The following is a 25,532-nucleotide window of genomic DNA, read 5'->3' as shown; positions in this document are numbered from 1 at the left end:
ACTACGAACGTCACTTCCCACGCGCGGTTTCACGCTAAACGAGGAGCTAATCAACCCGCAGTGCTGTCACCCACATTAAACTACTCATAACCGACTATTACTAACCACACGAAGAAGGTTTTCTACACTTCCACCCATAAGTCCGTAGAATGCCGTGTGTGGGACGGTTGTGGAAATGCGACTTTTTGTCCGTTTTTTGCTGAAGCGCAACATTCGGGACGTGAGTTGCTGCGGCGGGTTGTTTTCAGCCAAGTTTCCCACCGGTGGTGTGCATCGTCCCGTCCCTCGTTAGCTCGCCGGCTCGGAGCTGGCAAGGCCGGCCTCGGCGTGGGCTGTGTGGCCCTCACGGCACTGTCTAGCCCGGAGTCGCGGATCAGGATGAAGCTGCAGTGCGATGTGGAGGTGGTGAACCGTATGCTGCCCACCTTCGGCATGAAAAGTCGCGGCAAGGGGTCGAGGGCGGTGCTGTGCATCGGGAAGCACTTGGACAAGACCAGTCAACGCTGTAACGTCTATTTGATGATCTGCACGGCCAAGGACAGAACAGGCTCCAAGTATAAGGTAGGATGAGGCTCCTTTGTTCCTCACTTGCTTTATTTGGTGTATTTATTTTTTTGTATGGGTACACAGGGTAATTATGTAGACTTCCCTCTAGCGGACGACCATTTCATTGTTTTGCCTGTCACTATATGTAGCTGGCATAGATACAGTAGTGAACAATGATACATTATTTGTGGTAAATAAATAATATCCAGACAAATTAAGTGCAATTGGATCATTTCCCACCACAGCACATCTTTGTTTCACGGTGCACATTTCCGATCATGGGATCACTGTTTGTTTGGTCACATAACTCAGCGTTATTCAAATATCCGTTAGCCAGGCTTAATTCAAAACAAAGGCTAGTTTGCATTTGTGAGTTCTTTTTTTATGGATAACCCTAATCAATTCATATCAGCTATGCTGTATTTTTTTCCAACTTCCTTACACGTGATAAGATGAGGGGTAAATAATTGACAGTACATTATAGAGAAACTTTGGAGGCAGTGGCAAAGACACGACATGATGGCAAAGTGGCCGTCATAAACAACTCCGATCCCAATTCAAACATCGCTTACCGCGTGTGTGCGAAGACAAGCGGAAATAAAACCGAGACTGATTAGCTTGATGACCTGGAAGAGTTGATTGCTTGGCTTGGATTAGCTAAAACAGCAGTGACCGTTCCTAAAATAAGCCTCAAGGTTAGCTTGTGGTAAGCATGGTGGGAGTCCGCAGAAGCCTACATTTCTGACGCGTGTATGTATGTTTGGCAACAATCGACCGATATCCAACATAAGATATATATTTTATAAATCTGTGTTACTCAATAGTACTGAACTATCTAACATATTTTCTAATGTCGCAAAGCATTAAAGCTTACCTTCAACGGAAGTATTCAGAACAAACACAGATGTATGAAGTGGGTATCTGGCCGGAGTGAGGTCAACAACGCCGATTCGTGAAAGCCACAATCTCTGTCTTTTCCTTGACAAATGTTAAGTGTTCTCGCCCTGGTTCAAAATTGGCGGCGGTAAACAGTGAAATGAGACTTCATCCATTCGTCCATCCCAGCTGTGTTGTTGCAGCTGGATACTGCACGGTAGTTCGCCATTTTTTTGACGATGGCTACCAAATGTATCGATTCAAACGCTCAATAAGCACTGGAACGAAACAATGTGTCGACCACCAAAATGGCAGCCGCGGGTGTGTCCAGAGAGGTGTGTGACCTCAAACTATCTGTAGAGTATGAAGTGGATGTAACAGATTCAAACAGTTCTGTCCTTGAGAAGAGATATTTGTTCAAATAGTTTAAACCCCTCCCATGTCAGTTTACTGTGAATGTGAATTATGCATCATTAAAACTAACCACAATAACAATCCTATTCATCTAATTTATTTTGGCAAGACACCCTGTCCTTATCTCAGATGGTGCCTTCAAGTACCCAGCACAAGCTGACTTTATTTAATATTTTTAAATATTGTGACGCTGCGAAATTTCCTCAAAGGGGGGGGGGGGGGGGGGGGGGGGGGGGGGGGGTGAAAACAAAGGTGCTGCGTTCCTGTCTTAACTTGAGGAGAGTGTGACGTATGATTATACCCTGTCATGTTGTGAAATGGCTTTTTCCACTTGTTGAACTTGAGTCAGTCTTGTCTTGCAGCTCAAAGACAACATCGAGAAGTTCTTCACGTGGTTTGTGGAGGAGGGCAAGGCCACGGTGAGATTAAAAGAACCTGCTGTCGACATCTGTCTGAGCAAGGTAGAGGCTTCATTGATTTGTCAAAAGGCATCGGTTGGCATTTGTCATTTTATTCACTGTTGCAAGCGTGCGCTTGCCCGTTTGTTGCCCAGACAAAACGCGTGTTTGTTTTGACGGCCATGGACAGACACGAAGGCAGCCTCATTGTTTCCAGCGGTTGCTGAGCCTGAATGCTGTGAGGCAGCGGTGACCTTTCACCTACATTTTGAACACTACTGACAATGGCGTTCGCTTTCCAAATGTCCGACAGTGGGTTTAGACGGGTCAACATGCAGTATTAGGGCTTGCAATGAACCAACATCAACACCATATCACACACCTCCAACGATGACCTAGACTGGATTCACACTGCAGATCCAAGTACCCAATTCTGATTTAATGGCTGTATCCGATTTTATACATTATTATTTCCATGTACATTTCAAGTGACACACATCCCATATGACTAATGCAACACATAGAACAACCCACGTGCGCTGACGCTAAGATTTAGTAGACAATAATATAAATATTAAACGTGACAATAGTGCTGTGATAAGTGTGAGAAAAAGTTAACCACTGTTACCAAAACAGAGAATACAATTCTTAACTTTAATGACGAAATGCACTCAGTTGCTTTGCTGATGATTCGCCTCACGCATTTCACTTTTTAATATTTGTAATTGTCATACAGTTGTGAAAATAAGTTAACTAAAAATGTAAAAAAAAAAAACTTAACTTTAAAGAAGACATGCAATTTTTCACAAATTAAAATGTCTTAATAAAAGGTCACATTGTTTTGGGTGGGCACTTCTGTTTCAGCTTAGCAAATTAGTCGCTGTATTAACTAGCACCTTTTTGTGCTGTTATTGGAGAGACCACTGGTTTATTTAACCAACCAGTGCTTTGAATAACCACAGCCACTGTAGAGCACGCCTGCCGATGTCAACCGATCCTCTGTATCAGCAAACTGATTACGTCACTTCCTGCTCAGGCCGACGCAAACAGTTTGAAGAACTTCCTCTCAGCCGCTCGCCTGGCGGACAGAGGGAGTGACGCCAGCAGCCTCCCGCTCTCCACCCTCACGCCCGTTCGCGCCAGGGACGTGGAGCAGCCCAAGAAGAAGCTGACCATCGTCTCCAAGAAGGACTACCCGCTCACGTCCAGCTTCCCTTACTCCCTGGAGCAGCTGCAGGTCTCCTACTGCAAACTGTCGCGCGTCGACACGCGCATGCTGTCACTCAAAGGTGCTTGATGTTCAAAGATGACTTTGGATTGACAGTATCGGTGTGGTCAAGGGTTGACCGGCACCCAGTTCACTTATAGACACTTCACTATTTAAATTATAAATTATACCTTTACAAAGATAATAATGTTGTTTTTGCTTGAGACTGTCAGAGCAGTGTTACTTTAATAATACGTTTGTTATAGTTGTAGTTTGCTGTGTTGTGGAACTAACTGTACAGCATCATAAGGAGAGCTGTTCCTAATAATTTGCTTCTCATTTCTTTAAAAAAAATTGATTTATGGATCGGTAGGTAGGTAGGTAGGTAGATATGAGCTGTTGCTGGGCTGATTTTTGCAGTAATAACCCTTTAAGCAAGGACATTTGAAGATAAAAGGTGCAGCAACACATGTAGACACACTATAACAATACTCACAGGCAAATATCCTTTGCGAAAAACAACTAAATGCAGCTTATGAAATCATTATGAATGTCTATTGTCCTGCCCCCTGGTGGCCAAGGCGCTCACACCAAAAAATGCTAAATGTCAATGGCATTGAAGCATGAAATCATGATGCACAAACTGTTTAATTCTTTCCATTCCATTTATGTTATTACTGTATATTTACTGCAAAAACTGTTGGTATTTTTTGTTTGGTTGGAACAGATTAATTGCAATTCCATTCATTTTAAGGGGGAAGGATGATTTGAGATACAAGTGGTTTTTAGATACAAGCATGGTCACGGAAGGAATTAAAAGTCGAAAATTAACGCACCACTATATTAGAAACATCTCTCATTTGAGGCTTAGCAGTCCGACACCGCAAACTACAACAATAATAAACATTGAATACACAAAAAGCTCGGGATATTGGACTTTGGGTTGAAATTTCAGGATGAACCTAAAATGCAATTATAACCTCTACAGGTGCGCTTAAGTTGACCTTTGCGAACCCTTTCAAAGCACATATCCTACCATTCAGTGTTTCAGTACTTTATTTGCTGTTCTGAGCTGAGTTCATTTATTTGTATTTTCTAATATATATATATTGTTTTATTGTACAGCTCTTCGCAAACTGGACCTCAGCAACAACCATATCAAGAAGCTCCCCGCCACCATCGGCGATCTGGCCTGTCTGGCCGAGCTGGTCCTCCACAGCAACCACCTGGAAGCCTTTAGCGAGGCCCTCTGTCTGTCCACGCTTCAGCGGACCCTCCAGCTCCTGGACCTCAGCCAGAACCGACTGCAGTCGCTTCCAGCTCAATTCTGCCAGCTCCGGGAGCTGGTGAACCTCAAGCTGGACGACAATAAGCTCGTATCTCTGCCGTTCCACGTGGGACGTCTCGCCAAGTTGCGGTTCCTGTCCGCGGCGCACAATGAGCTGGCCGTGCTGCCCGGCGACTTCCGCAAGCTGAGACTCGAGAACCTGGACTTGTTCGGAAACCCGTTCGTCCAGCCCAACACTCTGGACCACACCATGCAGCTCACATTCCCGGTTTCTCTTCAAGAGCTGGCTTCCAGGGCCGTAGCAAACCTCAGGTTTGAATGATTGTGTTTGAATGCTAAATTGTGTCCTAATTTTAAAGCTGGATGATATGGCTTTAAAATAAAAGTTTCATTTAACTTTATAAGACATGCTGCTAAGCCTGGAAGCTCCCTGCACTTTTTGTTAGAATTTTGATCTAAAAAGCTTTTTAATAAACATATGCTTAAAGGCATTCAAACAAAGTGTTGGAGTTTGTAATATTCAAAATGTTGACCCCAATATTTTCACTTTTACTTCCAATGAATATTGGTTCCAAACATCGATCTCTAGTGTGTATGTCTTTTGCCATCTCTCCCATATCCTACCTCTTTTCCTAATGAACTTTGATTTTCTTTCACTAGAATCCCATACGGACCCCACCTCATCCCCGCGCACTTGTGTCGAGACCTGGAATTGGCCAAGACTTGTGACTGCGGGCGCTTCTGCATCAACTTCTACATCAAGACGGCCGTGAGCATGAACCTGCACCAAGTATCTCACACGGTGGTTCTCGTGGATGACATGGGAGGCACAGACGCTCCAGTGCAGCAGCACTTTTGCTCCCTTTCTTGCTACTCCGAGTTCTTGGACAATTCCCTTCGGAGGGGAATCAGATGAGGACAGTGTGGATGTGACTCTTGAGTAGTTTGTGATGCTCTCAGAACTCAATTTCTAAGATGGGTGGACACTGTTGTAGTGGCAGTATTGAGCTTTTTACTTCTAGAAGTACACATCCCACGTTTAATAAATGGCACAAAGAGGCGCGCATAACTACTGCTCCTGATTTAAAAATGTTCCTCCTGCACCCCCCTACTGACCTATTTGAGCAGGATGAGTGAATAACGCAATTAATGTGCCATGACCTCATTGCCTCTAGGAGCAGACTAAAGGGAGATTTTAATCGTGCTTGCGACCCACTATTTTTATGTGTTAAAAATGTAAATAAAAGTATCCATTTGGTTTAGGAAGTTTATTGTGGGACCTCAAAATGATTTGCCACATTAGGTACACCTCCGCAATCTGAGCTGTCGTTTCAGCCTTTAGAGTGAGCCCGTTTATCGTGGGGGAGACCCACGCGCAATAGGTGATATAATCTGTGATACAGGGACAACAAAATATTTATTTTACATGCAAAGTGTGCATGCTTCAAATATTTGTTACATTTATAACAATAAATAATGATATATATATATTTCTTATAATATTTATTTGGCAGAAGCCCGTTTCTATGGAAGGTGGGAAAAGTTTTGCAATTATTTATCTTGGTCTAATTTTTTTTTCAATCACAGAAACCCGGCATTTGAAAAGAGATGTGTAGACTTTGTATCCACTGTAAGACAAAAGAGAAACATTTTATATTAAAACACCAAAATATTCAATCCAACCATATTATTTCACCTAATGAAGTCCACTAGTTTAACGCTGACATATGATGTGAAATGCTATAGAAATGGCTAACAGAAATGAGCATAGATGTTATGGTAATTAAAAAGCTTTGAACAACTGCCACTTTAACACACATGGAGCAGCAATACATACAAACAGAGCATACAACAATACTCAAAAACATATTCTATATTAATGAAGGATAGGTGGGGACCTTCTCTGCCTCTTGCTCTTTAATGAACCTTCACCTCTTCCAGTAGACTTGTCTACTGACCGGCATGTGGCGGCACAATGTGGCACGACACTGAGGGTGCGCAACTCTTAATTGAAACTTGCAGAAATATTAAAACAAAACAAAAAAGTTTACTAACTAACACAGAAGTGTTTGCATGCCCAAAATTTTCGTAAGGTGAATGTTCATAAGTAGTATTAAAAAATCTGCGATGTAGCCGGAGTGCGAATGACGAACTGCGATACAACAGCGGAAAAGTGTACAACAATTTCAACTGTGTTGAATTGACAGTCAGACAGGTATTCATTAAACAAACAACTCTACAGTCTCAGTCAAGTTCGTACATGAGGGAGTTCTGGAAGAGGAATCCCGCTGATGTGGCGTGATCGCTGAACACCGTCACATTTCCATCTTCGTCGATTTCCCTGAGTAAAACGGGCGGCGGCTTCTTGTCTGGTTCCGGTTTTTGCATGTTCCGCTTTTCTGGCAGGTCCTCCTCCTCTTCCTCCATCCTCACATCATCCTTAGTTGAGAGAGGGGTGCTTTCCTCAGGTATGTGGCTCACTTTGTCATCTCCTTCCGTGTAAGAAGCTTCCTCTTGTGTCTCACTTGTTGCGTTGATGTTTTTCAAGCTTGTTTCTGTATGAGGAGCTTCACCAGATAGTTCATCCTCCTGCAATGTATCTATTTCCATCTAATAGAAACAAAAACATTCAAACAAATTACTGTATTTTCTCTTAAGGTGAAGATTAAAGGTACTATACCCTGAACTCGTCACCAGTCAATCGCAGGCCACAGACAACCATTCACTCACATTCAGTCACACCATCACCAAGTCAGGTAAGGGGACTACTGCGTTACACAGTCAGTGACCACAAATAAATGCTGATTAATTAAAATATTTTAAAATCTAGTACAGTGAAACCTCTCCAATGCCCGAAAAAGTGGCAATTCAAATAAGGCTCAAAAGACAAACAAAACTGGGACATCCTTGCAAGATGTCAGTAAATCTTATGTAAAAAAAAAAAATAATAATAATAACTTTGTCTCAGTGAGCATGTTAAGGATTGCCTCCACAGCTGTGTGTATTTTTTTTTACAGACCTACAACAGCATTGATTACAGGTAATCCAAGTCAAAAAAATGCCACAAGGATGGCATTGTAGACATCTTCCTGTTCCCTTACCATACATCTGTCTGGGGTCTTCAAAGGGTGAATCATTTTACTTTCATTTTAGTTTCCTAACTCGAGAATTAACTTCTCTTTACGCTTGTATGACAGTAAGAATGATAAAATGCTACTGCAGATAATAAAGGTTACACAATGGCGTCAGTTTGACACTTTCATTGACACTAGAACAAATGAATGTCCTATATATATATATATATATATATATATATATATATATATATATATATATATATAGTTTGTTTTGAAATCACAACAAATTGGAAGTCCAACAGTATCCCGGAATGGATTGTGTTCCACTTTGGTTGTGCTGTTGTGGAGACATGGTGTCATCAATTCTCATAACGAAGGTAATTACAACTACTCTTAAGTAGCCAAAATATGGGACCTTTAAAACCGAATTCAGTCCTGTTACCTGAAGCCCATTTACTATTGTATTAACTATTAAAATAATCAGTCACTTTTACCTTTTTGTTTTTTTTTCTTTGATTGTCGTTTGAAAATGGGAAGAATGAATGGTGCACGATTGTCAGACGCACCTTAACATCCTTCTCTTCCGTCTGCGCAGCTTCTTTCATACGAGCGTTCTTCACTTGGGCGCTTGAGTCTAAATATGCATCCACATGTGGATCTTCCCGCGCAGGTGAAATTTGCAGCAGATCAACACATGCTGGCTTTTCTTTATTGGAGTCCATTCTCTGTGGAGCATCTTCTTCCCTCACTTGATCCTTTCTTTTATTTTCTTGAATGCACAGTGCATCCTGTTCTCCAGTTTCCTGTGTGTCCTCCTCCTCCATCTCCTCCCCTCTCTTTTCTCCAACTCCTTGTTCTTCCGCCACATGTTCTTTGCATGTTCTTTTCCCTGTCAACTGCTCCTCTTCCCTCACAGGATCTATATTTTCATTTTCATTGAATTTGACCTGACTTTCTTTAATGTGAAGTACATCATGTTCTCCAGCTTCCTGTATGTCCTCCTCCACCTCCCTCCTCTTTTCTTCAACGATGTGTTCCTCCACAACAAGTTCTTCGCATGTTACCTTCACTGTCAGCTGCTCTTCCTCACTAATTTCTACTTTTTCCTGATCACCTATCTCAGGTTCCTCACCCTGATCTTTCTTCATCTTCTCTCCTGCCTTTGCTGCTTCTTGCGTATCGGCGTCCTTCACTTGGTGGCTCGAGTCTGAATACGAGTTCACATGTGCATCTTCTACAACACTAGAAGGTTCAGTGGTGAGAACAGGCGTAATCTGGAGCAGATCAAGACTTGCTGGGTTTTCTTGATTGAAATCAATTCTCTGTAGTGCGTCTTCTTTTCTCATTGGATTCTTGCTTTTATTTTCATGGAGGTTGACCAGACTTCCTTTAGTGTAAAGTACATTCTGTTCTCCATTTTCCTGTTTGTCCTCTCTTCTCTTTTCCTCAACTCCTTGTTCCTCCTCTAGTTCTTTATATGTTCCCTTCTCCTTCAACTGCTTCTCCTCACCAATATCTTCTTTCTGATCACCCATCACAGGCTTCTCACCTTCAACGCCATCCCTGCCTTTTATCACCTCCTCTTCCAGCACTTGACCTTTTTCAGCTTCCATCTCCTGCTCCTCTGTGCCACCTTCCATCCCCTCATTACTCCAACAGAGCTCCATCGCCTCATTGGAGGGAAGGACGGGTAGCGTGACTGTCAGTTGGCCCCTCTGCTTGCTGAACTTGGCGTCTCCTCTCTGCTCGTCCACTGGGTAGGACAGAAGCATCTCCAGCCTGTAGGCGGGTGTCTCGGACTCCAGCAGCAGAGTTTTCTCCTTCACTTCCAGGCTGGCATCTGCTACTGACTTCAGCAGCGGTACGTCGATAGTGACGACAATCTCTTTGGGCCTGGGGCTCTTTCCGGAGTCTCTGGAGCATCTGAAGTCCTGCAGGTCAATGAATGATCGGTATTTCACAGTATAGCTTGGCTCAGTGGGTATTTTGGTTTTTTCGTTCTTGATTTTGAAGCTCTTGGGTCTGGAATCAGGGCTGATATTATTATTTTTTTCATCTGGGTAAGGGAAGGCGAGTGGGTGATCTTCAGGAGGCTTGGCTGTATATCCAGGGATGGGTTTACGGATGACACAAGGCTGAGGCATGCCCTTGTACTTTGTGTTCATCTCCCTCACGTTGTTTTTGTCCAGCGTCACCTTAAAGGCATCCTGGATTCCCTGAATGGCCGTGCTGCTCACCATTTCCATGAATTCTGCCTTTTGGTTTGCTATGTGGAGGGTGTCAGGGTGGAAAATAACATCATAGATCATGATTTTGTTCCCTTTTGGATCGGTGTCTTGCCTCCCTGGATGCAGATTGTGAGGCAATGACCAGCACTGCCCTCTGCGACCATCCTCGGACACCCCCCACTTACACTCAGGCTTCCCAACTTTGTCATTGGCGCAGATGTTGATGTAGCACTTCTGCTTGTGGTTCACACTGGTCCTCAGGGCCCTGAAAGGCTTGGGGTGGATGAACTCAATGTTGTTTCCCCTCTGCTGCTCCAGAATAGCAATCTCCTCCTCGTAGAGCCTCCTATTCTCTGGATCTGCTATCTCGTGGGCGTAATCATTGAGCATCGCCCTGAATTTCTCATCTTTAAACGCCTTTGTCAATCTCTTCATTTCATCCCCTGTCATGTTGAGCTCCTTTAGCTTTTCTCCCATGTCCATAATGAAACACAGCAATCACAGGGAACCAACGGGGGGAAATTTAAAGACGATATTAGCCCAACAGTATACGTTTCACTCTCAAATCACCTGCAACGAGAACACAGAAATATCTGTTTCGCATTAGTTGGGTAGTATTATCCCCCTCGTTCCCACAAAAACGATGATAGCAATAATTCTAGTTTTTTTTTTGTTATTAAAAAAAAATTCTCATCTCCATTATAGACACGAATATGGTGATGTTATAGGCTTTGGTTAACTATTAATTGATCTAAAGGGAATTACGCACATGACGACGAATGCTAAAAGTTAGCTTAAAATTGAATTTACCGTAGATATTTCCGACTTTAACGCACCCAATATGTCTTCGGTCGGATTTCCATATGTTTGCCGTTACGTACGAAGCAAAAACTAACACAAAAGGGCTATAGTTTCTTTAAAACTCGATTCTCTTGGCTAAAGTAGTCACGACTGGACTACTGTAACCATAGCAACAAAAACAGCGTTGATACGAGGAAGAAACAATGAAAATTAAATTAATAGAAGAGCAATAATTATTTTTTTATATTTATAAAAAATGCTACATATGTGCTCATATGTTCATTTATTACCTCCCCAAAGTAGCACGAATAATATTTTAAAGACATACATTTCCGGGTGTGTGTGACGTGACACGTTAAGTGTTTTTATCATTCACACGTAAAACTATTTGCTGTAAATTACATTTATTGGACGTTTTAAGTCACATAATTTACAACGTTCAATTTAAAAGTGTGTTGTTTCACATTTTTATACTCGACAATAAATAAGGATGATGTTTCAATTTCGCCACAAGATGTCGCTGTGTACCGCGCTCCTGGGGACCAACCAAGCCGCGAGTAAGTCGGTCAGTAAGGCGAAGAGGCGGGTGTGTAGGGAAGCGGTCTGATTGGTCGCGCCCCCAACAGTTCGTATTTTCTCTCTGCCTGATTGGAAGGAGGGCGTTGTTGCTAGGTGAGACCACTACCAGGAAGAAGGATGGAGGAGGCATCAATGGGCACACTGGATTCAAGTTGCCTTACATAAATTATATTTGAATTACATAAAATAATATATCATGATAGAAACTATGGTATAATTAGGTATATAATCCCGGCGAGGATAAGCGGTATCGAAAATGAATCGATGGATCATGATAATAAATATAGCAGGTTTTAATTTAGTTTTTTTTCCTAGCCATCCATGATTTTTTTTTTTTTAATAGCACTTGTCCGTATTAGGACTTTGGTTGAGAGGCAGGATACACCACAGACTGGTCACCACCCAATCGCACGGCACATATAGAAAACATCCACTCACGCTCACATTCACACATATGAACAATTTAGAGTCTAAAGTTGACCTAACATACTTGATTTTAGAATGTGGGAGGAAGCCAGAGTACCCTGGGAAAACCCACACTAACATGGAGAAAACGCTTGAGCTGAGATTCAAACTCAGAACTGTGAGGCGGGTGTGTTAACCACTACTTGCGGTGTTGGCCTCCTTTGTCAATCACACTTAAAACAGTTGAAAAACAAATGTCCATAATGCCTCATAAACTGTTTTCAATCATCATGTCAAGGTGAAGTTTTATCAACAAATATCTTCTCCTCGGACCATGTGACCAAAAGTGACTAGGATCTAATGGTGAGTGAAAAAAAGGAGAGCTCGCTCAACATTTTTAGTCTGCCCTGACTCATTGAGCAGTCTGGCAGCCTGGAGAATAAAAAAACACATGACGCCTCTGCGTGGTCTTACAAAACTAAGCTTTTATAGCACCGATAAACCAATCACCGAGCCAGTAGGGAGGCTGTCCCACTTGCTCGTCAGCACATTCAGGAGGATGCGCGTGCGAGCTTCAGACCAAAAAAGGCCAGCGAGGGCCAGTGGTGTCAAACGCAGGATGTGGGAAGGCAGGTCTTTTATGGAGGATCGCTGACTCAACTGAGAACCCGCACCTTGTTTTTCCTGGATTAGACATTGGAAAAGTCATGATTTCAAGTAGAAGACAACCCACAAAAAACACTGAATGAACAGTAAATGAGTCATCTTTTTAATTACAAATATGTATTAAATAATATGAAAGTTAGACATAAAGGTATGCAGTAACCATCAAGGTATAATCATAGTAATGGTGATTACATATGAATAATTACATTGTTTTATACACACACACACATACATATATATATATATATATATATATATATATATATAATCTCAGCACGTTCCTCAAATAGGACACAACAATACATTCACATATACATGTCACAACATAAAAATTGTTGCGGAAAGGGTGAAGAATACGAAATTCGAAGTCGTACAAAGGCTTTGGCAAAGAGTGCATCCATTAAACAAAAAGAATCATTTTGTGTAAATGTACAAATGAGCAGTAGAGATGTAAAGGTCCAGTGCATGTTTTTTCTTTTGTTTTTCTTTTATGCCCGTGAGTCAAGACGGCCGTAGGTGCCAGGCCGCTCCCTGTATTAGTTAAGTGTTCCTTGCCTACTGAGAGCCGGCGGGTACTAGCATGCTGATTGTGGCGAGGCTGGGTTTGGAAGGAGCATTCTTGCCCGCAGCCATCTTGTTCAGGTTCCTAACATCGGCCTGCCAGGTGGGAATTTTCTTGGTGGTCATGTGGCGGCGGGCGTGTTTCGTGAGGTGATCGCTGCGCATGAATCGTCGGTCGCACACGGAGCACACAAACTTCTTCTCGCCGGTGTGTGTCCGCCGGTGGCGGGAGAGCTCGTCGGAGCGGGCGAACCTTTTGTCGCAGCCGTCCCAGCTACAGCTGAACGGCTTCTCACCTAAAAAAAAACAGATAAAAGACGATAAGCTAGTTACCAAACAGTCATAAGACATCCATGTATAGAATCGTGATTTCCAACCACCATGTGTATCGTATGTATACAATAGTGATAGGCAGAACAAGTGAATGCTCTTCCACTAGATCAGTGATTCTAAAAGTGTGGTATGGGCACCACAGTTCAGTTGTACTTAATTTTGGGGGGAAATGCATTTGGCAGAACAATTACATTCTTGTTCACTAAATGAAAGAAGGTTTGTGGGTAGACTGAAATAAGAGCATTCATTTTAGACCCCCACTATTTGATCTTCCCAGATTTACATTGTCACTGTTTGTTCTGTGGAACCTATACTCAGCTATTTGCTGAAAAAAACTCAGCTATTCAGAGCTTTTGCGCTTTTTCTATAGCCTTTGTGACACTTTTGTTTGGTGGTATGGCGTGAGATTTGTGTGATGTCAAATATCTGCCTTGACTCAATAAAGGTTGGGAAACACTGGTGTAGAACGATGAGATCACTCTCCTCCTTTGAGGAATTCTAACAAATAGGATGCTGTGGTGGCCCCACTGAATTCCGCATCCTTGTGCGTTATTAACAGCGGGCCAAAAAAATGCTCACCCGTGTGCGTGCGAAGATGAGCCTTGAGGTGCGAGCTCTTGAAGTACGTCTTCCTGCAGCCGGGAAAGTTGCACACGTAGTTTCTCCGGCGGGAAAAGTCCATCTTTGTGGCTACGCCGCAGCCGCCGGGCCCAGTCGGCACGTACACCGGGGCCGGAGCCAGCGGAAGCAGTTTGGTGTTGCCCAGCGTCATGACAGTCTGAGGGCCGTGGGGCGTCTGGGGGACCGAGGACTGGGGGAGGACCAGCATCACTGTGCCGTGAGGCACCGCCGAGCCCATGATGAGGGACTGCTGCACTGTGGCGGGGCTTGCGGCGGCAGGCTGGGGGAGAATGGGCGTGGAGACAGCCCGGGCCCCTGCGGAGGACGTCTGGACTGCGCTGGGGATTAAGGCTGATATTATACCTGATTGGCTCCTAAAGGGGAACATCTGGCAGATGATTTGAGGGCTGGTGACTGGAGGCGGGGTCAGGTTCGCCTGAGCAGGGGGGCTGTTTTGTGGTTGACTGTTAACAAGAATGGGTGTCGAGACATTGTCCAAAGAAGGCTTGGGAGGACTAGCCTCGGTTGGTGAGGGTGTGACAGGAAGAGGAAGAGAAGGCGATGGAGGCGTGAAGCTCTGCTGCTGCGGCTGCCGCTGGCAGGAGGTCGCCTTCTCTAAATTGGGGGCCACCGGAATGTGGTATTGGCAGGGGGAGCTGTCTGCCGTGTGGCGGATTACGCTCGTCGCCATGGACCTGCAGGGAGGGGCGAGCGAGGGTGGGCTCTTGGCGACGGAGGAGGCAACGCATTGAGAGGACGCGCCACTGTTGGAGGATGAGTTCTCGGCAAAACTGGGGCTGTGAGGCGGAGTCATACACTGTGAGGAGACGGAAAGATAACAATCAGGCGGAACGTCCAAATAAAGTCTTAGGTGGTCGTCTCTAATTTTACAAATTCTCCCCGATGGGTGCAGATTAATTTAGGTTCTGTCTAAAGCAGTGATTTCAAACAGTGCGCCCTGAATGAGAGATCATCAAGTGTCCTGTAGAAAATTGTCCAATTTCACTTAAATGGTTTGAAAATGACTGAACTACTCCAAATAAATGTAACGTTTGTTCATCTATCTATCTATGCCAGGGACCTATAGTGACAGGCAGGTATCCACTTTGTGACATTTTTGTTCACTAAGCCCTGTTTAGTGGGTAACTGCGTGTTTCCCAACTTGAACCCAAACTTGCTAAGGTTTTGTTCAATTCATCATGTAGTCAACCTATAGTGGTGCTAGTTATAACAGCATACAAGGGGAGTCTGCTAGCTGCTTTCCGGGTTTGGTCACGTGACGTTCACAACGCTAGCGCGAGAGACGTTATGATGTTAATTTCGGTCGACATGAGATGGTGATATTGCCAAACATGGCACCCCACCGGGATTGGATGAAAACTGATGGATTCATCCATTTCATTCTTATTCCACAAACGCAATATTAATCAGAATACCGGGTTTAGACTAGTGGGGGCACCTACAACGTATTCTTATCAAAAACATTTTGAGTTTAGTTCCCATTCATTTATTTATGTATGTATTTTATTGATTTATATACCTGATGCCATCAAGTGGAGGGTCATTTAATTGTTCTGCCTGACACTATAAGTCACTAGCATAGATCAATGACCAAAGAAGTAAATATAGATATTTTTTTAGTCCAATTAATTGAAATTGTATCATTTCCCACAGCACATCTGATGATCTCTCACGGTCGCTTGGGAAACACTTTTGTAAAGGTCTTCGCCTCGTCCAGACTCCACCCACCATAAATCAGGCTCTGCCCCAATCTTTTCCAGCCCCAAATTACTCATATCCATCCATTTTCTGTGTCGCTTGTCCCCCTTTGAGTTGCGGGTAACTGAACCCTATCACAGCTAACTTGGGGCAAGAGTTAGCCTATACCCCGGACTGGTCGCCAGACCAAAATATATCATATACTGTTATAACATTAACATATACATATATTCCGAGCCCTGCCGCGAATAGCGAAAACCTGCGAGTAACTGACCCCCACCAAAAGGTTTTAAGATTGCTGTAGATGCCACATGGTGGCAGCAAATGACTACTTTTGTCTAAATGAAGCTCCTCAACTCACTTCAAATTGTTACCTTGACACTAAGATGCCACCAGATAGAATATGCGGGGGTTCACTGTCCAATATCAAACATGAATTGAAAGGCTATTTGGCCAGAAGAAAATGTGACCATTTCAACCAATTATGGGTCTAAGAGTTTGGGACCGTGTGGTTCGTGGTTGGAATCTTACCAGGGAGGATAGGGACACAAAGTCTTTCGGGGCCTCCGGGAGCTCGGGGGGCAGGATGGAGTCGCAGGAGTCAGAGGCTGGGGTCAGGGGTCGCGGCTTGCAGGGGTTGGGCCTGTTGCTACCGACAAAGTGGCCCCATGAGCTCATGCACACCAGCGCCTCGGCGGCCTCCAGGTCCGTGTACTCCAGACCGGGAGAGCATCTGCTGTTGCCGCCGGGGACGGGCTGCTCGGCGGCGTTGCGCCTCCTCCGCTTCGCGTAGGGCCCGCACTGGTCGGCGGACTTGTTCTGAAAGGAAGAGCGGCGTAAACGATGATACTCTAACTCAGGTCGAATCATGGCGCCGATGACGAAAATAACCGCACTGACAATAGGTCAGACGGTCATCGTTTCCTTCTTCTCAACTTGCAAGTGAAGCCAAGAGGGTGGAGGGCTTCTGACTGCACCCTGGCCCAGCATGCACTGTCCCACATTTAGAGTCAGGACGCCTCCCATGACCAAATATAGACCAAAGAGTGACGTGCTTCCCAGATGAGCCATGTGAAATCCCCATAAAGCAGGTTTGCCTCAGGAAGCTTGGCCATACCTTTGCTTTCTTACAGTAAACAAGCCCTCTTTGCACGTTACATGGACACACAGGTTCATGACAAAACAAGTTATATTTTAAACTGACATTGCTACAAATTAAAAAAGACCCCAAAAATGTGACGTAAGGTGCCTTTTGTGCGCTAAAAGGATGCTGACATTCATCCAAAATGACCACAGGTTGCGTAACGTTGACGGTAAAGCAGGCCATGACAGTTAAACGCTCATAAACAAGTTGCAGGACAAAATTCAAGACGTCACAGAGCCTAAAATAACTAGGTAGAAAAAAATAAATGTGTCTTACTCCACGAGGGTCCATTTCGATATACTTCCGGGATGGCATGAGTGAAAAATATGTCACTTTTTGTGCTGGTCAAAGCCCAGTTAAGTGAACAAAGAGACGGCGCTTCCCGGTGCCGCTGCTTGTTCTGAGGCAGGGCTGAGGTAACTTCTTTTTTCTTTTTCTTTTTTTCACCACTCTCGGTCTGGCTCCCTCTTTTCTCTCAGCTGTGTGAGTAAAACAGGGGGCGGAGAGAAAAAAGAAAAACAAAAGTCACAACGCGCACCGGGCGGGTGGCAACACTCGCCCAATCGCAATCGTGTGTGTGCAGCGCCTCGGCCAATCGGCGGGCGGCGTGCGCGTGGACAGTGCGTGCTCAGCGGGCGGTTGGAGGAAACGGGGTGCGTGGCCGTTGGTGGGCGTGGCCTCGCGAGTCAGCAGTGTCACAGTAAACCCGGTGAACTGCCATCCGCTCAACTAGGCGAAAGGTCGATCGAGTCTATGCTGCCTTCGCGGACTGTGGGAATACAAAGTCTTGGCGCGATTGCCACAGCCGTTGCACATTAGAAAGGATGATGTCCAATTGGAAATGCAAGCGGATTGACATAATATGCTGTCTGGTGAATAGGAGCAAAAAGAGGAAAGAATACTCACACTGTGTACTTAAGTCGCTGTACAAATACTTGCATAAAAAGAAAAGGTAAAAGTACTGATTCAACTCTTGTTCCTAAATACAAAAGTAAAAATGAATTATTTTACTGTCAATTTCATCAAATACCCCTTTTTAATTTGACCTATTTTCTATTATTTTTCTATTCATTTGACATTTTTAACAGTTTTTTAGTCATTCATTTATTTTTATTTCATACATGTGTTCCCTTTTTATTTTCTATTATTTTCCCTTTATTTTATTACATTTTGTTTTAATTTTCTATTATTTATGTATTTCTTTTCAACTCTTTATTAATTTTTACATCTTTTTACGGACACATTTTAAAATGCCAGAAGCTGATGTTGTCTGAATTTATTTATTTATTTATTTATGTATGTGCTGACAATATAAAAAGAATTCTCCTAAACATTGTTTTTTTTAGCGTCCTGTCGTCATCCATTGAGGTTGAAATAACTAACAAGCCTATGTTGACAAATTATGGAGTAGAAATTTGCTGTTTTCAAATGTAGGGAGTAAAAGTAAAAAGTCTATAGACTGTACTAATATTTCGTCCGAAGAACGTTATCTAAATATCTCATACACGCAATACAATGATATGAGTACATTATTGTATAAGATACATCACGTCACTCGATTTAAAAGTCCAAACGTGTAGAGGTCAGTTACTTAACCAAACGGCTTGGAAAAACACACCATGACTTTCTAACTTGAAAATCTATTTAGCGCAAATGATCAATAATATTATTGTGTGCGTGTGTGTGTGTGTGTGTGTGGGGGGGGGGGGGGGGGGGGGGGGGGGGGTGCACGGTCTATTTTAGGCAAAGCGACGTGTTTCATGACAGAGTTGTTGATTGAAACGCAGCGAGCACGCGGGAACGTCGACCCTGCTTTTTTCGATAGTCTTTGAATGCGACATTAGCGTCGGATGAAGCGCACGGGTGTTATTTTTTTTCAAGGCGTTTGTGCATCTGCTGATTTAAAAAAAAAAAAATATATATATATATATATACATTTTAAGATACAAAACAATGTACTTTAAAATGTGAGTGAAATTGTTCTTATTCATTTATTCCTTCTCATATTGCCACTAGTGTTTTTAAAAGCCCTTAATTTTAAAGTAAATATGATGCAACGATCGAAAATATGTTTATCCATCCATTCATCCATTTACTGTACCGCTTTATCATTAATATATATTATGAGAATTTGTCTTTGGGGCTTTTGTTACAGTTCTTCTGAGGTTTTATTTGTTTTTAGAACTGCATGTCGGTCCGGATGAAATGATCTCGGGGGTTGTATGTGGCCCACAGACCGTACGATTCCCACCCTTACATTAAATTCACCTGTTACTTCAATTCATGAGGCCATATCAGTGATGTGCCTCCACACTTCAAAAAAGTTGCTACTCAATCTTGATGCACTCAAAGACCCCCCAAACCTACACGACAGTCTACAGAACAACTGATAACCCCAAAACAAGATCCTTTCTTATCTAGATAACGAAAACATTCTTAAAACTTCATGTCAACGAAGGTATACGGACACTTTGTTTTCCCAAAAATGCATTCACAAGAAGCAAAGTTAGTGCTGACCTACATACACACATCACGGACGCTGCGCAAATGAAAGGAGCATGTGTCACAAAAGCCCACTCTGAAAAGAAATCCAGCCAGGAATATCAACTATTGAAGGTTATTTAACAAAGCAAAACATTGGAGCACACAGTTTCAGGGTTTGAATCTTCCCGTTCTTGCGTGATTTTTTTTCTTCTCCGTCTTCCTTCCACATTCCGAAAACATGCATTGTTAGGTTCATTTAAGACTCTAAATTGTCCATAGGTGTAAATGTGAGTCTGAAGGTTTTTTTTTTTGTTTTTTTTTTGCAGGTCTACCTCACCTCTAGCTCAAAGTCAGCTGGGATTAGGCTCCAGCTCACCCATGACCCTAATGAGGACAAACGAAATGGACAGATGGATATATATTGAATTTCCCCTTTAAGTTTTCCCTTCTCGAGTAGCTCATTAAAACGAAAACCACATCTTGATACAGTCTTATGAGATCCATACAAAATGTATGAAAATTTTTGGGATGTACTATGAGGCAGTACTATGAGGCTATTGATTAGCACATCTGCATCACAGTTTTGATTGACATTCCAAAAACATGCATGTTAGGTTTATTGAAGACTAAATTGTCCATAGGTGTGAATTTGGGTGTGAACGCTTCGGTGCCCTGCGATTGGCCGGCGAGGGGCGTGCACCGCATCTCGCCCAAAGTCGGCTGCGATAGGCTCCAGCTCACCCGCAACCCTAATGAGCAAAAGTACTTCCACGCTGTACTTATGTAAAAGTATAAATCATTGTATAAAAATAAGACATTGGTAATAGTAGAAGAGAATTTTTTGACGCCAGAGGCTAGTGTTTTTGTTTTTGTTTGTTTGTTTTGTTTTGCTTGCACTAGAAACAACAGATTTGCCACAAATCATCGTGACAACATCAAACAAGGTCATGGATGGGGAATATCTTGCTTCTCCGAAGATATTGCATCATTGTCATTAATGCTTCCTGGTTCACGTTCCGCCTTATAAGTCCCCAAGATTTTTATCAATCAAGATATTAACCGCGGTTGACTTTGCTTCTACCTATTAGCGTCATGTCATCATCTGCAGAGGTTGGAAAAAGTAATGAGCCTATTTTAACAAAATAAGGTGTAGAAAGTAATGATATCTGTTTTCAAATGTTGGGAGCGAAAGTAATAAATGCTCAAGTGCAGATACTTGGAAAAAAAAATCTACTTGGAACCATTTGTAGCGTACTTTGTGACTTCCCACCACTGGATAAGCGCTATAGAAAATGGCCGGTTTGATGGATAGGAGCACACCCAATGTGATTATCATAAGGGTTTAAATCTGTAGAAAAATAACCTTGCTGACCGCACTATACCCATAACGTCATTCTTGAATTAGTTTTTGCATGCAGCAGAAGTAGGTGCCTGCGGGCTGCCAAACACCGCAGACCTGTGTCTCCATGTGTGTGTGCTACCCATACAGTATAAGCATGACTGTCGGGTGCAATGAGGGCAGTGGGTGGCATTGCAGAGGAACACGAGGAGTGAAGGAGTGCATGCAGTGCAGGGGCGGGGGTGGTAGAGCAAACGTGTGACAGGCAGCCCGCTCCCGACTGCTGTTTGCGATCTAAAGTGGGGAAGTCCGCTTTAACTAAGTTAGGGAATCTGGAGGAAAGGTTACGCGGGCCCCAGCCGGGCCTCCGAGCGCACACCTACCTCCCGTGTCCCCCACACACCCCCCGGTCCAGGAAGTCCAGGAGTCATCGAGGATATGGAGGGAGGGAAGGGGGAGTTGCCCGAGCACGGTTAAATATACCACCACAGGGTAATATTTCACAAACAGCTCCTGCACAGCTCTCTGACAGACAACGGTTTTACTTCTGCGATCCTCAGTTTACGATGGGCCAGACATACGCGGCTTCGAGGTTACGAACGGCCCACAACGAACTACTGTTAGTTGTCGTGTATAATGTGTAGTTTTACCCCTAAGAAAATCATCAAAAGTCGACAGAGCGCATTATACGTACAGTACATAGGTATAAGAACATTTTTTTAAAATTATTTCACATTGTATAAATGTATACCAGTACCTATCGGAGTTGTGTAAAAAGCTGTACTTTCATTCTAATATGATATGTAATGTGTAATGTTACAATTTTATCTATAATACCTTACATTTTCGTGGCTCACCCGAGAATCATGACAAGCGCCGCCATCCATATCATATCCTATCAGTTGTTCCAACCCCAATCCATCTTAGTTTAGTAGAAGGCAGATTTATTTCTTGTATCGTCACAAAAAAAAAAAAAAAATTACAAAAAAAAGTTGAGTAAAAGAACACGTTCAAAAGAAAACACGGAAGTCAACTGGAAGTAGTCCGGCACAACAAAACCTAACATGTAATTCCGTAGAGGAATTACCCCAAGCGGCGACGTATCTGAATTTCGCTCGTAAATCTAATTTTGTCCTACAACACGATACAAAACATCGACCAGGTGATGGCTTGTAACTCGAAAAACTTGTAAGGTGGGGCACTCGTAAGTCAAGATGCCACTGTATACTGTTTCTAGCCCAGAAGTGCTTTTCATACATGTATTTACAGTGAATCACCGCCTATCTGCTGCTGTTCACAATTTCCACTATTTGCATTTCTTTGTATGTGTGGAACCTATCCTCAGCTATTCACTAAAAACTCCCTCTATAACGCTCTAAGATGCCAGAAGATGGAAAGTAGTAATTGGTGTCAAGGAAGTATGTTGAAGTGACACATCTTGACCGAGAGACTCGTTCCTTTTTATTATATGTCAGGGGGGAGCTAAGTTCTTCCTGAGTTGTTAGTGGAAGCTACGTAGATATTAAAGTGTTTTGGGATCATAGCTTGTGGTACAGTATATTTACGGTTTTAACTATTAATATAGGCACTTGTTAACCTTTTAGGTAGTGTTTTAATTAAGCATGTTTTTTTGCTGTTCATGGCAGGGCTCGGTCCCTGGTATACCTCCCGCAATTTATGCGGGTTTAATGTACTGTAATTCAGTATTCGTGCAACTACTTCTGCATTCGGCAAAGCGGGTCAACGCACTTACTTTTGGCTCGGGTGAATGGCGAAGGAGACCATGACAATGCTCTCATAGAACCTTTAAACATCTATAATGTCTTTTTTTTTTTTTTTTTTTTTACGCAAGATGTCACCACAGAACTACCGATAATATATAATATCCAATGTTTAGGTTTCCTTTGTGTTTACATACATCATATTTGTATAAATAAATGATATAGATATACTTAACCTTTGTCCAAAGACAGCAGCCAAAAACAATCTTTTCTTTTCTTTTTTGTTTTTTTGCAAGTTCGGGTTCAAACCATCATGTCATCAATCTGTTGTTTTGTTAGTTATTGCTGCATACACAGAATGCCCGCTAACCTGTTTTGTGGGTTTGGTCACGTGACGTCTTGCATATAGCGGATTCTGACTTTACTAATGTGTTACTGTAGGTTATTGATCGACTCCTGCGTATTCCGACTTATGTAGGCTACAAATTCAGGTTACATCGTCGCCATAGGAACGGAACTCTGTGGTAAACCGAGAACCTCCTGCACAAAATTAAGACTAGATTTGTTTACGCTACCCCAGCTAGCCACTGAAGTGTTTACTGTACAGTAAACAGAAAGAGCAAATTTAATGTAATAGTGAATCGATTTAGATCGAAATGTAGTGCTGCTTGCTCAGTACAGACAACAGAGGCATCCATACACTAAAACATTTGGAATACAGAGGCTCCTTGACATTTCAAACAGCTCGCAATGATTACTTCCATTTTGTCACTGCTCGATGTTGATGCTTGTGGAGTTTACGTGAAAGTCGTTTCATGTGTTCCCTCGATGTAAACACAGCTGTATGGGATATGTGTCATTTGAAAAGTACAGACAACTCAACTGAACACTATAAATCCAACCTTAGTCTTTTATTGTGTTTATGCCTTACTACTTTATAAACAGTGGCACGCTTTTGTATGAGCACTCAGAATTCTAAAAAGTGAGCAACACAACTCACCTTTGCAAGTTGAGCGTTTTATTCCTTTTAACTTAAGTACACACCTGTACAAGTGTTAAAACGTTGCCCCTTTCACACAGATACAGATGTAACTGTAGAGCTATTTATTCACCTGTGCTTTTTTTTCCACACAGAAACCAGCGAATATGGGACACAAAAAAAATGATGGTTAACTAATTTGATTATTTTGAGATCCCTAACATGTTTATGGAAGGTGTGTGCGTGTGTGTGCCTGTATCTGTGTGCGCGCGCGCGCGTGTGTGTGTGTGTGTGTATACAGGGTGATTGAAAAGTAACTCCCTATTTTTAAGTACTTGTCATTTATTTCTGAACGATAATTCTTACAAGAAATGAACATGAGAAGGAAGTGTATTACATGGAGTTTTATTTCAAATTCGATATGGGCGCCAGCATTAGCCACCGGTTTTTCAAGCTGCCTGGGTACCTCATTAACTGAATTCACAAGGAACTCTTGTGCGATGGAAGACATAACTTCTCGTATTCGCCCTTCATGTTCTTCAAAGTCGTTGGATTGGTAGAATAGACTTGCATGTGAGTAAACATAGTACAGACTCCTTTAATCATGGAACATACACCAACAAATTGAGAAAGGTATTACAACATATGAATAAATTATAAGACTTACTTTTCAATCACCCATATATATATATATATATATATACACACACTGTATGTTTATAGTGTATATACGTATGTATGTATACATATACATGTACAGTATGTATGTATGTATGTACAGTATATATGTATGTATTGTATGTATGTATGTTTGCATGTATGTATTTACAGTATATGTAACATAAACTAATACTCAGGTCCTGTCTCCTAGCAGCCTGAATGTAGCCAACATTAATTGTGACACTATTAATAGTGACTATTGATTGTCACTGTTGATTATTATTGATCATTGACGTACAACCTTGACTTTCAGCTTGTCGACAAAGCAAATCGTCCTTCGGTACTCTCATCAAGTCAAACAAGAGTTAAGTTTATATTTCATGAAAAACAAGAATGTATTTTCTGAGAACTGACAATAAATGCTACCGTCGCAAAGCAAGTGCTGGACTTGTGATGATGTCATCGTTGTGAATATGGCGGATGCTTTGTGTACCTCACCAGACCTGGCCCAGCCCCGTTTCCTCTCCCACACATGAGCAACAACAACACATTCCGCCACAAGCCGCTGCTTCCTGATTGGTCAGCGGGAGACAATGAGGCCAATCTGCTGCTAGGAGACACTGATTGCCAGCTTGCTTGCTCGCTTGCTGGCTGGCTGTCTGTTGTCATGGCAACTTGAGGAGCAGGAGGCAGGGTTGCTGGGCTCCCCACAGTGGAGCCTCCTTTGGAGATGCACTGCGCATGTGTGCTACCTCATGATGTTGCTGCTGCTGTGGAATTATCATCAAATCATTCACTCGGGGTTAAATCACAATGCAGATTCGGTGTTACTGAGTCCACTTCCACTGTGCTGCACCTCACCGGAGATGCTCGCTGCTATTTTCAGTGCACACAAGAAACAAAGGAGTACTTTTGTTATGTCATAACAAGCGTGTGCACAGACAGTTCATCGGCTCCCAGCAGGACGTTTTCAGTTTTCTAGAATCTGAGAGCGTTTCTGAAAAAGTGGCTCAACCACAGACAACGTGTGCTGTCAGATAAATTAGGGAGTAGATAGTCACAGTCTCACGCAGCTTGAAATTAGTGTTAAAAACAATAATCGAGCACTAATTTGAATAAAATATTGCATATAATCTCCTGTATCAGTGGGTTTCCATGCTCAGATGACTCGACTACATTATATAACTTGTATTTGTGTCCCACAAGTTTGGATAGGCTCCAGCACGCCTACGACCCTTGTGAGGATAAGAAGTACAGAAAATGGATGGAATTATTTTTTTTTTTTAATCGGTGCAGTTAATCAGTACATGGCCAGTCTGTAGAACTGCACTCCTGTATTTTGCCTCGAAAGTAACAATGAAAAGAATAAATAAATAATACACAAACATATTGTGGTATAAACAAAGAAATCAAAATGACGGAAAGTTGGTCAAAGAAATATGACACAAAAAAAGTAGAACTACAAACTTAATGAGGACAAAATGTT

At 42.7% G+C, this 25,532-nt stretch overlaps 3 protein-coding genes and 1 long non-coding RNA gene across 7 annotated transcripts; 2 read left to right on the top strand and 2 right to left on the bottom strand.

Annotated features, from left to right (window-relative positions):
* Positions 1–19: 19 nt before the first annotated feature.
* Positions 20–5,995, top strand: lrr1 (leucine rich repeat protein 1). The gene is made up of 5 exons (XM_061794112.1): positions 20–561; positions 2,199–2,297; positions 3,271–3,523; positions 4,567–5,041; positions 5,390–5,995. Exons 1-5 carry the CDS (start codon positions 379–381, stop codon positions 5,643–5,645), a joined length of 1,266 nt encoding a protein of 421 aa, XP_061650096.1. The 5' UTR covers positions 20–378; the 3' UTR covers positions 5,646–5,995.
* A 210-nt stretch (positions 5,996–6,205) lies between these two features.
* On the bottom strand, positions 6,206–11,099 carry dnaaf2 (dynein axonemal assembly factor 2). 3 transcript variants are annotated; one of them, XM_061794109.1, is made up of 3 exons: positions 10,845–11,099; positions 8,373–10,604; positions 6,206–7,339 (listed from the first exon to the last, which is right to left on the bottom strand). In XM_061794109.1, exons 2-3 carry the CDS (start codon positions 10,515–10,517, stop codon positions 6,974–6,976), a joined length of 2,511 nt encoding a protein of 836 aa, XP_061650093.1. In that variant the 5' UTR covers positions 10,518–10,604; positions 10,845–11,099; the 3' UTR covers positions 6,206–6,973. The 3 variants fall into 3 exon arrangements, with proteins under 3 accessions (XP_061650093.1, XP_061650094.1, XP_061650092.1); XM_061794110.1 differs by having other exon boundaries at positions 10,871–11,099; XM_061794108.1 differs by having other exon boundaries at positions 8,373–11,099.
* On the top strand, positions 7,071–24,588 carry LOC133487485 (uncharacterized). The gene is made up of 3 exons (XR_009791341.1): positions 7,071–7,197; positions 7,388–7,485; positions 24,548–24,588. It is a non-coding gene; the product is annotated as an uncharacterized LOC133487485 (long non-coding RNA).
* klf11b (Kruppel like factor 11b) lies at positions 12,568–17,356 on the bottom strand. Of its 2 annotated transcripts, XM_061795549.1 has the most exons (4): positions 17,140–17,356; positions 16,251–16,538; positions 13,959–14,817; positions 12,568–13,342 (listed from the first exon to the last, which is right to left on the bottom strand). In XM_061795549.1, the coding sequence occupies exons 1-4, from the start codon at positions 17,176–17,178 to the stop codon at positions 13,041–13,043; spliced, it is 1,488 nt and encodes a 495-aa protein (XP_061651533.1). In that variant the 5' UTR covers positions 17,179–17,356; the 3' UTR covers positions 12,568–13,040. The 2 variants fall into 2 exon arrangements, with proteins under 2 accessions (XP_061651533.1, XP_061651532.1); XM_061795548.1 differs by lacking the exon at positions 17,140–17,356 and having other exon boundaries at positions 16,251–17,114.
* Positions 24,589–25,532: the final 944 nt, after the last annotated feature.

The sequence above is a fragment of the Phyllopteryx taeniolatus genome, chromosome 13 (assembly GCF_024500385.1).
Source record: "Phyllopteryx taeniolatus isolate TA_2022b chromosome 13, UOR_Ptae_1.2, whole genome shotgun sequence".
Lineage (NCBI taxonomy): Eukaryota > Metazoa > Chordata > Actinopteri > Syngnathiformes > Syngnathidae > Phyllopteryx > Phyllopteryx taeniolatus.
The sequence above is the reverse complement of the archived record's forward strand: the minus strand, read 5'-3'. Positions and strand labels throughout refer to the sequence as shown.